We start from the raw sequence: 13,711 nt of genomic DNA on the forward strand, positions 1-13,711 counted from the left end.
CACGGGAACCTTCGGATTTCAAGAACTGTGAGATTTATTTTACCTTTTCTTTTTAGTTTATATGATGAATATGTTTGTTCTCCTATGCTTATTTTTCCTATGATTGTTTATTTTAATTGCTAGAGCGGACTCTAAGTTATTATTGTAGACAATCTATTGTTAAGTTTGATATCAAAACCGGAGTTGTGGTATATGAACTTGTGAAGCAACTGAGTTTAATAATTGTGGCGGATCTACGTTATTAATCTTAGGGAGAACATTCAATCAAATCAAACATAGACTACGGACAATTATGTTTTCTTGATTAATCAACTTATCTAGTTCTTAAGGCTGCCATTGAATTAAATTACTAGTGCGGACACTGTGGTTGTTTGATGGTTAGGGCTAGTTATACGGCGGATCCGTTAACTAACCAATGTTAAGAAGAGATAAATATTCAGAATATAAATTGATGTTTCGTTTCCATGATCAGTTCTGATTTCTATAGGTGGATGTGTGCTTGTGACCAAGGTTTGTTCTCTTGATAATTTTCTGATTTTATTAAATTTAGTTTGATAGTTTTCTGTTTTCTTTTGCTTTAGCCTAGATAACGTCCAACCCCCCCCCCCCAAATTACATATCATCTAGTATAAAAATCTAACTTGAATCTTCCTCGTGGGATCGACCCCTTGCTTGCTCTATACTATGTTGTGTGTTGTGTTTGAAGCTAGGATAATTAATTTGTGTTACCGCGACATCGCAACACTCATAGACGAGGAAAGTATTCCATTAGTATGTTAAGAAAGATAACATGCATAAAACACAAGGATGTGCATCGAGCATGTGCTAGATAGGCTGCTCAAATCAAGTGGGACTTATTTGGCTAACAACTACTCAAATCAAGTGGAACTTTGCCAAGTGATGAATATTTAAATCAAGTACGAGTTAACTTATGAAAATTTTTTAAAAATTTTAGTTTTGTTTGATTTCAGTTTTAGATTTAGAAACGAAAAATACTAAACGGATCAAAACTAAAAGGGCATTAATTCAAAGCCATTCAAAAATAGTAGAGCTAAAGGCTCATTAATTCAAATTAGACTTATTTGATTTTAACAAATATAAAACTAAACCGAAACAATTGGTTGAGTAAAACTCAAAACTTTTTCATTTGATTTGATTCAATATTTATTAAAAAAATCAGCTTGATTGAAACTTTTTTTTTCTAAATTAAACCATTTAAATCGATGCTTACCAAAACAAATTAACCACCAACACAACCCATGCTTAAAACAAAATACTGGCTAGACTAGGAGAACACTAGATTGCCTCAGCCAATCAACAGTGAACACATATATATAATCATTGAATTCGATATCCTCCATCAACCAGAAGATCATGCCCAGTGACCATTTCTGAATCATTGCATGCAAGAAAAAGCACAGCATCTGCCACATGTTTTGCTGTCAAAGCCGCTCCTTTCAAGCTCATATTGGTCTCATACATGTTCTCAAGCTCCTCCACACCCTTCCTGTGCGCGTGGAGTGTCATCGGCGTCACCACCCCATATGGGGAGACGCAGTTCACCCTAATGCCGTGCACCCCCAGCTGCATGCTTGCTGATCTTACCAGCCCTAGCACGGCGTGCTTTGACATGTGGTAGTCAGTTCGCCTTCTGCCTCCATTGCTAGCAGCCACGCTAGCCGTGCACACTATGCTTCCTCTCAGGCGCTGCTCAACCATTACGCGAGCAGCATGCTTAACGCAGGTGGCCATTCCACGTGCATTGATTGCAAATAGACGGTCAAATCCTGAAAGATCAAGATTTAGGATGGTCTGATCTGAGCTCCCTAGAATTCCGGCATTGCTGAACATTATGTCGAGCCGACCAAACTTCTTGACCGTCCACTCCACTAATGACTTCACTTGCTCTTCATCAGTAACATCACAGTGCATGTAACTGCACTTCTGGTGTCCAATTGCTGTAGCTACTTGGTGGCCTAATTCATCTTGGATATCAGCAATAACCACGATAAGAGCACCGTGCTCGGCAAAAAGACGGGCAGTGGCTTCGCCAATTCCACTTGCGCCGCCTGTGATTATTGCCACTTTGCCTGCTAGCTTATTGTTATCGGACGGTGATGGGGTTTCTGCCATTGAATATATATGTGCCACACAATAGAGATAAGAAAGCAACAACTCTTGTATATTTGTTTCAAGAAGGTTGGTTCCATATATAACTAGAGTGGGGTATGCTTCAAAGATCATTATGCCATACAGTACTGTATGCTAAGTAAATTGTAAATAACGGCTTTAATATAAAATTATTCTTAATCTTTGTATAAACATGTGAGTTTTTAAATTAACATAGATTTTAAATATAATATTAATGTTAAATAGATTTTCAACAATTCAAATCTTAATATAAATTTTAAATTTAAAGATTTCTTGCTCAACAAAAAAGATGGGTTAGCATGTAATATAAAATTATTAGAAGATCTCACCTAATAAATTAAATTAATTTTAATATTAAAATGTCATTTTACAATGATATCACACCTAGATTTAGCTGGGGTGTTTTAGAGTATGGTAATGATTGTTTTTTAAAATGTTTTTTACTTGAAAATATATTAAAATAAATTAATTTAAAATAAAAAAATCTGAAAACACAAAAAAAAATTAATTTAAAATAAAAAATAAAAAAAATCAATTTTTTCAAAAATATTATCTAAATAAATTCAGAGACTTCATGCAACAGTTTTGTTGTGTGAAACACATGATCGGAGTCCCAAAAATAATTATTTTGGAGCGGACATTCTTGACAGAAAAAAAGTGAAAGAAACACAAAATTCGTGTTTTTTTTTTATTATTATTATTATTTTATCCCAAAATCAGAGCGCAATCTTCTTGCATCCATATGAATTACATTAAAGAAACGTGAATACAGCGGCTAATTTGTTCTTATTCATGTTCACTGGTGAATCTGCTCTGGCACCGATGTTTCCAAAGCATCAATAATAATCAATATGTATTGGCCCCATTTTTCCTTCCTGCTGTCTTACTGTACGGCCTTACAACCATTATGGTTATGGTGACCATATTTTTAATGTGAAGATCACAGCCCAACTGCACAGACAATTAAAATATAATTGTTTTGTTGAAATATTTAAATGTTCTTAATTGGGTAAAAATTAAGGAATAAAATATTCCGATGTCATTGGTTTTTTTTAATAAATTTGAGGATTTAATCAGTTTTTTATAATAATTAATATTAGGTTTCTGACCACTTCTAAACCAACAAAAACTAATAATATTTCTTCCGAAGGTCTAATTAAGAATTTAGCTAGACACTTTTTCCCCTAATGTAGAATTAGAGGGAGGTTGAAAGTGAAATAATTTTTTTATTTTAAAAAAATTATTTTTAACATCAGCACATCAAAATAATTTAAAAATATTAAAAATATATTAATTTAAAATAAATAAAATAAAATGTTTTTAAAAATATTTCCGGAACACAATATCAAATGCCCTCTTATAGTAAAAGGATAAGGCTATCTCCGCCTCTAATAGGTCAACATATATAGCTATGGGAAAAAATAATAATTATGTGGCCATTATTTTCTAAATGTGGACCGGAGAATCATATCCTTACTTTATGGATATTTTCCTATGAGTATTTTGACTTTAGTAATTTTGTCTATTTTATTTTGTATTTTTGTATTTTCGGGACATTGTCTTTCAAGTCCATTAAATAGTCGTTGGAACGTGTTTTACCTAAACGACAAAGTTACGTTTGTTAGTAAGCGAAAAGGATATAATCATCCAAAATTATTTTAAAAAATCCTCCTTGGTATAAAAAATATGTTTTAATTGAAATAAAATTTATGCTATACTTTTTATCCAAAAGAATTATATTATATTTTCTATGTCCCAAATAATTTGTTCATCTTTCCATGTTGGTATGCTCTAACACTATTCTCCATTATAATAGAGTCAAATTATCCGATTTATAGCTAACATTTGTTTTTTATCCAACCACTTCCTTTCTTATTTATATTAAATACTCCATAATTTATTTAAATAAAAAAAATAAAAGATAGAGGGTAAAAAATTCAAACAATGATATTATATTAATTACTACCTTAGTAAAGTGATTGTTTAATTTTATACATCATGGAAAAATAATTATATTGTATGAATATTTAAAATAAATAAAAAATGATGTCGATTAATTACATTGTCTTAATCTGCTTGAAAACTCAAATCGTACTATGCTTTGCATCTAGTTACCATTAAAGAGAAAATAATCAAATGGAACTAAAACTTTGGAACAATCTAGAGCTAGTTACCAGCAGACCAACTCAAAAAAAAATTTCAATGTAAAAAAATATGTTAAAATGATGTAAGTGTTTATAAAAACCCTAAAAAAATTTGAGATTTCAGTCATTGACTCAACTATGTTTAATGAGTTTGATTAATTTAAATAATATAAATAAAAAAATACAGCAATAATAAATAAACTGACAAAAGAAATTAACAGTGTAAATTTTTTTAAAAAAAAACAACTCGGGCCCATGCAAGTTAGCATTCCAAAATCTACGACCTGGTCGTGACACCAGGGTTACCCAATTTAAAGCAAACAGAAGAAAACTATGAAACTCAATTACCAAACAACTCAATGTTGAAGGACGAAATTGAAAACAAAATAAAATTTAATTAAAAAATAAAGAAATTTTTTTTGAGTCAATTTAGGTTAAATTGCTAATCTTATAACCATGAGCACATGATTGGGATAACCTAATAGAGATAATTTTTTAAAAAAAATGTAAGAAGATAAATTTCTAATAATTCAAATATTGGGGGATAAAGTTAAAAAAAATTAATTTTAAAAAAAAGACCTAAGAGAGAAATGAGTCCGAGACTAATCTCATAGAAAGCAATCCTAAAGATAACAAACCAAAATTCTAAATTAACAAAATATTGAGGGATGAAACTGAAAAAAAAACACATTAAAAAAAGAATCCAAAATAAATAAAATAACAATTAAAATAAAGAAGACTAAACTTGATATAAAAATTATTCAAAATTAAATGTTAATAGTTGAAATTAAAAATAAAATTTAATTAGAAAAATGATAAAAAAAATCAAAAAAATAAGAACCAAATTTGATATAAGAATTAAATGAAACAAAATGATGATGGAAGAATACGAAGAAAAATATCAATAAAAAAAGATGAAAAATAAAATAAATAGCAATCAAAATAACAAAAATAAAATTGAATAAAATAAATAAATAAATAAAATGATATTTTTATATTTTAACAAGAAAAAAATAAAGAAAAAAGAGATGAGAAGTTTATCCAAGTCTAATTATTGTATGGTTATGTACACACGTCACATCATTAAAAAACAATAACGATACGCTTCTAAAAGATAACATTTGAAGGAAATTAAAATGAACATTTGACGGCATGCTTAGAATTCTGATGTAAAGTGGCGTCAGCCCATACGGCATGAATGGAAAGTTGAACAAGTCTACGTGGAGGAGAAATAAATAGTATGGCAAAGTTGGTAAAATGTCAAAATCTATTTTAAAATTGAAAGGACATGGCCGGTTACTTTGGCAACCATTTCACGCATGGCTTCTACCGCGCTGGACAGCTATATATATATATATATAAGATTCTAAAGAACAGCTGACATTTCTATGACCGGTGGTTAGAAAATAACTGAAAAACCAAGAAAATTTAAAAAAGTTTTAAACAATTAAACAGTGAAAAAAACCGATTAAATCAATTAAAATTTTAAAAAAATCAGACGGTTTGGTTTGGTTTTGATTTTATAGGCCTAAAACTAAAAAAACCGAACCTAGCCAAACCGGCAAAAAACCGAGCCAAATTGGAAAAAACAGAGCCAAACCAGTTTGAACAGGTTTTTGTCCTAAAAAATCAAACCGAACCGAACCAAAACCGGTCGGTTTGAATCGGTTTCGGTTCGGTTTCGGTTTTTTTGAAATTGTTTTTTGGTTTGGTTACTTTTTTAATAAAAACCGAACCGAAAATGATTTATGACTTTTGTAAGATTTAATAATATCAAATTTCATTGATTTTTAGGTTTTGCTCATAAGTGTTCAGAATCATTTGGTAAGAAGCGTTATATTAGATAATAATATAAATTATATTTTGAAATTTTACTTAACAATTTAAGTTATTGGGTTAAAATGGATTTTTGACATGGTATCAGAGTCTTGATAACTAAGCGGTCATGAATTTGAATCTCACCATCTCCAATTATTTGATAAAAATTAAATACAAGGTAATGTGGACCTGTATAAATTTCAAGTCTAAAGGGTTTTCACTTAAGGGGATGTGTTAAAGAATAATATAAATCATATCCCGAAACCTCACCCAACATATTAATGGAGTAATTAATGGAATTCTAAATCTATTTTAAAGTAAAAAATAGATATAAAAACAAGATGAGAAAATACATTTCAAGATACATAAAAAATAAAAATAAAAATTTAATTTAAATAGATATCTAAATGAGTTGATGTTTTTTTTATGAATAATTATCTAATCAATAAATAATAAATATAATATAGATATTGTCAAACTCGATCTCAAAATTACCTTTTATCTATATATATATATATATATATATATATATATATATATGTTTTTTTAATTCTGAAACCGTTATGATATAATATATATTTCATATCATAACTGTTTTAGAATTAGAAAACATATTGTATAAAATGTTGTTATTAAACTATTTTCTCGATGAGAAACATCCGCTTAATTATAATCCACTTAATTTATTTAGTGGAAAAAGAATATTTTATTTTAAAATATTTTAGAAAAATTTTATTATTAAATTTTGCTATTTTTAAGGATTAATGTTACATTTATTCAATGACAAGATTCAAAATATTGATTTATAGGTTCTCACTGCCACAATATCATTGAGAACGAGCAATAAATTCTGTGTTAGTGGTTTACCCTTCACGCCGCGGTTCGAATTATAAGAAAACACTGCTAATATTTTTAGATTTTATTACGAAATTTTTTTGTCAGTATTTACTCATAATTTATGGATATGAAACTTAGTGATGAGTTCATGAACGGAAATAATCCATTTCTTGTTGTTGGTGATTTGTAGTCTCTCAATAATAATTTTATTGATAGATTTATTAACGGACAAAACACACATAAAAAAATTACATGTTTTATTCTGGTTGTATTTTCATCGCTAAATATAACATATTACTGACAGAAAAATCATATGTCATTTCATCAGTGATTTTTTTATCCATTGGTAAATTTAACATATAATCATCAATCAGACTGTCAATTATTTCGACAGTGAGTAAGCTGTAGTAGTGATATTTGCAATAATTTTTTTCCAACTCTTTATAATTTACCGATGAACTAAGTCTATCGATAACCCCGTCAGTAATAATTTAGAAATGTTTTTTAAGAAAATCTATTAAACATAAATAGAAAGTAATTAAAAAATTAAATTAATATAAAATTCAAATATTTATTACAAATTTAAGCATTTATAAGTTCAAATACAATTAATTTAGAATAAAGGCATTGTAGGACAAGGAGGAGGCGGGTCTTCGTCTGAACCGTGGGGTGAATAAGAGGGAACACATGTACCACCCATATGTGATCGCATCTCCATTACCAATCGACGAAGTTCACCTGTCTCACCATTGAGTCGTTTATAATCAGCAGCAAGATGGGTCATCCAAGCTTGAACTTGCTGGTTTAAAATCGCCTTGAACTCCGAAGTCTGAGTACTTGCAACTGATTGCAAGCATCCAACGATTGAAACACTGCAGATCATTCGCAAATCCTCGGTTGTAGTGCTAGAGAGACAATACATTCTATTTTTATCGGGTTCACCAGACAATTCTGCCTCCAACTATAAATTCAGATTGAGATCCGGATGGGTTGAAGGATCGTCACCATATCTCTCCTTCAACCAAGTGTTATATGTATCCTAGAAAAAAAAAGGTCAGCAAATTCAAAAAATTAATAACTTGCTTAATTTTTGTATGAACATGCGAGTTTTTTAAAAAATTAAAAAATTAATAACTTGCTTAATTTTTGTCCTCAATAGAAAGTAATTAAAAAATTAAATTAATATAAAATTCAAATATTTATTACAAATTTAAACATTTATAAGTTCAAATACAATTAGTTTAGAATAAAGACATTGTAGGACAAAGAGGAGGCGGGTCTTTACCTAGACCTTAGGGTGAATAAGATGGAACACATGTACTACCCATATGTGATCTCATCTTCATTACCAATCGATGGAGTTCAGCCGTTTCAGCAATGAGTCATTCATAATCAGCAGCAAGATGGGTCATCCAAGTTTGAACTTGCTGGTCTAAAATCACCTCGAACTTCGAAGTCTGAGTACTCGGAACTGATTGTAAGCATCCAACGATTGAAACACTGCAGACCATTTGCAAGTCCTCAGTTATAGTGCTAGAGAGACAATACATCCTATTTTTATCGGGTCTACCAGACAATTCTGCCTCCAACTATAAATCTAAATTAAGATTCGGATGGGTTGAAGGATCGTCGTCGTATCTCTCCTTCAACCAAGTGTTATATGTATCATGGAAAAAAAAGTCAGCAAATTCAAAAAATTATTAAAAACAACACACCACAAAGTGTTGAGCATGTGTTTCCTTATAAAGCTTCATCAAGCTTGATTCGCATCCAAAAACCGTAGCCTATAATAGAAAATTGTTGTTAGTTAAACATATTTATAAGAAGATAAAAAAAATGTAATTAAAAAAACAATCTTATCATTCGTTTCACATGCAAATTGAATAGGATGGAGTTGTTGGTATGCGTGGTAACGAAACTGTGAACATGTTGGTTCCAGTTATTTGCACCGAAGTGTAATTGTTGCACAAAACAATCGGATGTCAGGTGTTGAATATATTCCATCCACACGGCCTCTGAGACGTACAATGGTCTGAAATCCTTCCAAAACCGCCATCTCCTTTCAGTCTGGAAGCTCTCTTTCTTTCACATATTTCTTGGCTTTCTTTTGCGCCTTGTACTAAAAAGCATGCAACCTATATGATACAAATAAATTATTTGTTAGTAAATGAATAATAAAACTGAATAAAAGGCTTTAAAACATTATCTTGATCTCAATCTTATTTAGTTACAGCGTGATTCTTTCAAACCCTCATTGCAATATCGTTGTCAACTCTATCTCATTCAATTTTTTCCTTCCAGTTAAAATTTTTACAAGAAAATTTCATTAATATTAATAAATTAACCGAATTAACATAATAAAAAAAATATTTAAGTTAATACTAACCTTAAACCTTTCGAACCATGCATCAATCATAGGTTTCCATTTAGGATATTTGGAAACTTAACTCTATTGAAACAATGAAATTTTCATCAACGATTTCATTATCGATGTTTTGGTTCTGGAACCCTCAATGTTTGTAAACCTAAAATTGATGATGTTGCTTGAAATTATTTTTTAAAAAATTATTAATATGTTGTTCTGAAGCGAAAATAAACTTACATTAAAAGGTCGTTCTTCCATTGAGCTTGGTGCTTCCAGGTAAATAGATCTTACTGTGTAGAGACCCCCCTCAACGTGGTAGGATCGCACTCGATGAGCCCGCGTCGAGTGTGGTTTCTTGTGTCTCAAGTGTCTGTTCTTGGCAACACCGCACGACTTATAGTAGTTAGAAGCACTGCTAGTTAGAAGTACCAAAAGCAATCATGTTTGTACGATGTGTTATTGACTTTTTCCTAAACATCCAAACAAATTAAAAGATTAAGAAACCTCAAACCATTCATAATTAAAAGAAAATCCGGCAACACCTCTCTTATATGAGAAATTACCCAAATTTTTTAAACTTGCAAATACACAATAATTTAAATTGGATTACAACAAACAAATTTATTTTATTTCAATCCATGTCAATCAAATAATTTCAATTATGTTAATTTAACCAAATTTTCAATTAACTTTGTTATGGACCATTTGCGAAATGATCATAGGAGGTTAATATAAACACATTAAAGGACTTGTAGTATCAATATTTCACATTAAAAACTATTCATTTATCCTAGCTATTATATTATCTATTTTTATTTTTATATATATTTATGATGACTACTATTTTTTTATTTTTAAATAATTTTTATTTTTCATGAAATTACAAATAGTTTGTTAACACCAGGAAATCAATTAGCTAACCATATTAATAACAAACAATTAAAAAAAATTAAAAATTCCAACAATCTACATTCAATCATTAAAGAACATAAAAATTAAAAAAAAATAAAACAATTCTAACAACTTTTATACAATCATTAAATTTAATGAAAAATTAAAAAAATTTAAAACAATTTATATACAATCATTAAATAACAAAAATTTTAAAAAATCCTAACAATCTATATACAATCATTGAAGAGTAGAAAATATAAAATAAGTAAAAAATTTCCAAACATTTATACAACTATTAATAACAGAAAAATAAAATAAAATAAAAATTTCCATCAACATTTATGCAATTATTTATAAGATAAAAATAAAAAAAATAAAAAATTGCCATAAAAATTTATAAAAAAATATTTATAACAGAAAAAAATAAAAAAAATAAAAATTACCATTGACATTTATACAATTATTAATAACAAAAACATATAAAAAATGTAAAAAAAAAACACAAGAAAAATATAAGGAAAAACAAAAATCTTACCTTAATTTTGAGTTTTCATAAGCCCGAGAAAAGAAGAAAAATCTAAACAAATCATTAAATAATAAGAGAAAAGGATAGGGAGAAAAGAGGAGGAGACATACTTATGTGTGGAAGAGAAGAAAAGAGAATGGGTTGAGGAGAGAAGGAGAGAGAGAAGAGAAAGAAAGATGAAGATTTGGGAGGAGAAGAGAAAAGCTACAAAGGAAGAAAAAAGAAGAGATGTGTCTGTCTATTCTGATTTTAGAGATTCTGTCTTTAATTTAGAGTTTTTTTACCGATAATTTTGCCAATGGTCAATTAAATATTAATTTTTTTAATTTTTTAATCTGTGGTTTTCTCTATAAGTCTAATTGGAATTTTTAATTTAATAAAAAAATTATAGAAACACGCTAAGTATTACTGACGTCTTTACTATTAGAAAATTAAACATTAATATATTAGTTGTTTCATCGACATTTCTACTTGTCAAGTCTAATTGTAGTTTTCAATTTAATAAATTTTTTTCAGAAACACGCTAAGTATTATTGATGTCTTTAGTGTCATAAAATTAAAAATTAATATTTTAATTGTACCATTAGTGTTTCCATCTATCAAGTCTAATTGAAATTTTCAATTTAATCCAAAACTTTTAGAAACCCACCACATATCACTGATGCCTTTACCAACAGTAAATTAAATATTAATATTTTTAATTTTTCTGTCGGTGTATTTGTTTGTAATCGTCTGTAAAGTCTAATTGAAAATTTTGATTTAATCTATAAAATTTCATAAACCCACCAACTATCACTGATGCCTGTACTGATGGTAAATTAAAAATTAATATTTTAATTCTTCTGCTGGCAATTATGTCTGTCAAGTCTAATTAAAATTTTCAATTTAATCTAAAATTTTCAGAAACCCACCAACTATCACCGACTACTTTTCAGTATCTCAGTGATTTTATCTGCAAAGAACAATAATAAACAATGCAAGTGAAAAGTGAACAGTACCTTAACTCTCAGAAAAATACCAACATACATTAACCATCTAAGATCCTGTATGCACTGAATAATAATAAAAAGTGCAAGTGTTAAGTGAATTGTACCTTAGCTCTTGAAAAAATACCGACAAATATTTGTTATCGGTGACCTCGTATACATTGAACACAATGAACAATGCAATTGAGAGGTGAAAAGCACCAATACTCTCAAGAATATACTGGTGACCTTAATTCATCAATGTGTCTATTAGTGTTTTCTAGGGTTGTTGGCATTTCTATTGATAAAAAAACAATTTATGCTGCCATATTGTAATCATATTCCTTATATATCCATCCTACAAGTATTTAAAATCACAACAGCACCCAACACAATAACATCACATTTTTGTATAATAATAAAATCACATAAAATAAATGTTTCATTATGATTTAATAATAAATATTGTCATTGCATTAAAGTTAATTTCATCTAGAAATATTACATTATAGTTTATAGAATTACACATTCGTGTTGTGCAAACTGATCAAAATTATTTTCTTCTTTAATTTCATCATTGTCATATCCATCACAATCTTCTATGTTGATGTCATTATTATCATTATCTTCACTTATTTATGTATGTTTGTTGGTTTTTAAAATATTATTTAACTCATAAACATCAATATCAACCACAAAAGTAATCTCAACTATATAAAATTGAATTTTCTTCTAAAGGAACAAAATGTCTATTTTTTTTTTTCGGGATAGCTAAGTACATCACTCCACAAAACACAAACCCAGTCCCATCACATACACAACCCTAGAACAGCCAAAACCAAACAACATCAACGCAACCCTCTCTAAATAAATGAAAAATCAACCAAAACCATGTATCCTGATAAAAAAAAAAAAACATAGTTGCAGCCACACGAATACAGAGCATACATGACAAAATTCCCAATCTATCAAGATTGGAAGCCCCTAGAAAAACCACAGACCAAATATCAGGCCCTTGTCCTGAACAGTCCAGTTATTTTTTAAGTAAACCTCGGCTAACCCATTTATCTAAAACCTCGAAAGAAATCAAAACAGAAGAGAAAATCACAAAGAAATCATAGTAATTGGGGTTTTTTAGATAAAAGAAACTCATAGTAAAAAAAAAAAATGGAGAGAACATAAGCAGAGAGTGAAAAATAAAGGCTTAGCTCTTCAAATCATCGCTGACAAAACCATCTCTCGCTAAGCCAGTCCCTACCTCAGAAGCGCCTCACTCCTCTCCCATATGGGCCATATCGTCTGTCTGTTCTGTGATTTCTTTTATATTCTCTGCAGATTTGTACTCTCTGAGCGCGCTCTCTCTGGTGAAAACAAGGAGAGGACAAGAGCGAAAATAAACTTGGCAGATATTGATCCACGTTTCCATGAACAGAAATAAAAAAATAAAAAACTGGAAACACCCTTCTCTAAATACAAATATATTTATTAAATCCAATCCAAAAACTGATTTAATAAAAAAAAACCAAATTTTAGATTACATGGAATAACTCGAAAATATAAAAATAAATAAAAAATTTACTATAAATCACTCTAATATCCTCTCAGATCAAGAAAAATAAATAATGTAAATCTCTTTCACTAATTCACTTTACTAAAAAAAAACTTGAAGAACAACATGCAGTGCTACAACATTGAAGCATTACAATTGGAAGCACACAAAAGTGATGTTCATAATACCAGTATTTTTTAGTGTAAGATCAAGCATACAAATACATAGTACTACAACATGATTTTTACAAATGCATAGTACTATAGTACAAATACTTAGTACTATAGCATGATGCATACAAATACATAGTACTACAACATGATGCATACAAATACATTTGTCTTTGAAAACTTTTATACATCAACTTAGATCTGCTGTTCCTGCTGTCACTGTGATACCTGAAGAAAAACCTACTGTTTTTGTTAATGAACAAATGCAATACATCCTCTCTTTGATTTGTTT

At 29.2% G+C, this 13,711-nt stretch overlaps 1 protein-coding gene and 1 long non-coding RNA gene across 3 annotated transcripts; both read right to left on the minus strand.

Moving 5' to 3' along the window:
- Positions 1-1,240: 1,240 nt before the first annotated feature.
- On the minus strand, positions 1,241-2,179 carry LOC133675559 ((-)-isopiperitenol/(-)-carveol dehydrogenase, mitochondrial-like). Its single transcript, XM_062096978.1, has one exon. The coding sequence runs from the start codon at positions 2,131-2,133 to the stop codon at positions 1,339-1,341; it is 795 nt and encodes a 264-aa protein (XP_061952962.1). The 5' UTR covers positions 2,134-2,179; the 3' UTR covers positions 1,241-1,338.
- A 5,322-nt stretch (positions 2,180-7,501) lies between these two features.
- On the minus strand, positions 7,502-13,356 carry LOC133675760 (uncharacterized). Of its 2 annotated transcripts, XR_009835470.1 has the most exons (5): positions 10,745-13,356; positions 9,553-9,685; positions 8,666-9,085; positions 8,236-8,450; positions 7,502-7,989 (listed from the first exon to the last, which is right to left on the minus strand). It is a non-coding gene; the product is annotated as an uncharacterized LOC133675760 (long non-coding RNA). The 2 variants fall into 2 exon arrangements; XR_009835469.1 differs by lacking the exon at positions 10,745-13,356 and having other exon boundaries at positions 9,553-10,421.
- Positions 13,357-13,711: the final 355 nt, after the last annotated feature.

This window comes from Populus nigra, chromosome 16 (genome assembly GCF_951802175.1).
Source record: "Populus nigra chromosome 16, ddPopNigr1.1, whole genome shotgun sequence".
Taxonomy (NCBI): domain Eukaryota; kingdom Viridiplantae; phylum Streptophyta; class Magnoliopsida; order Malpighiales; family Salicaceae; genus Populus; species Populus nigra.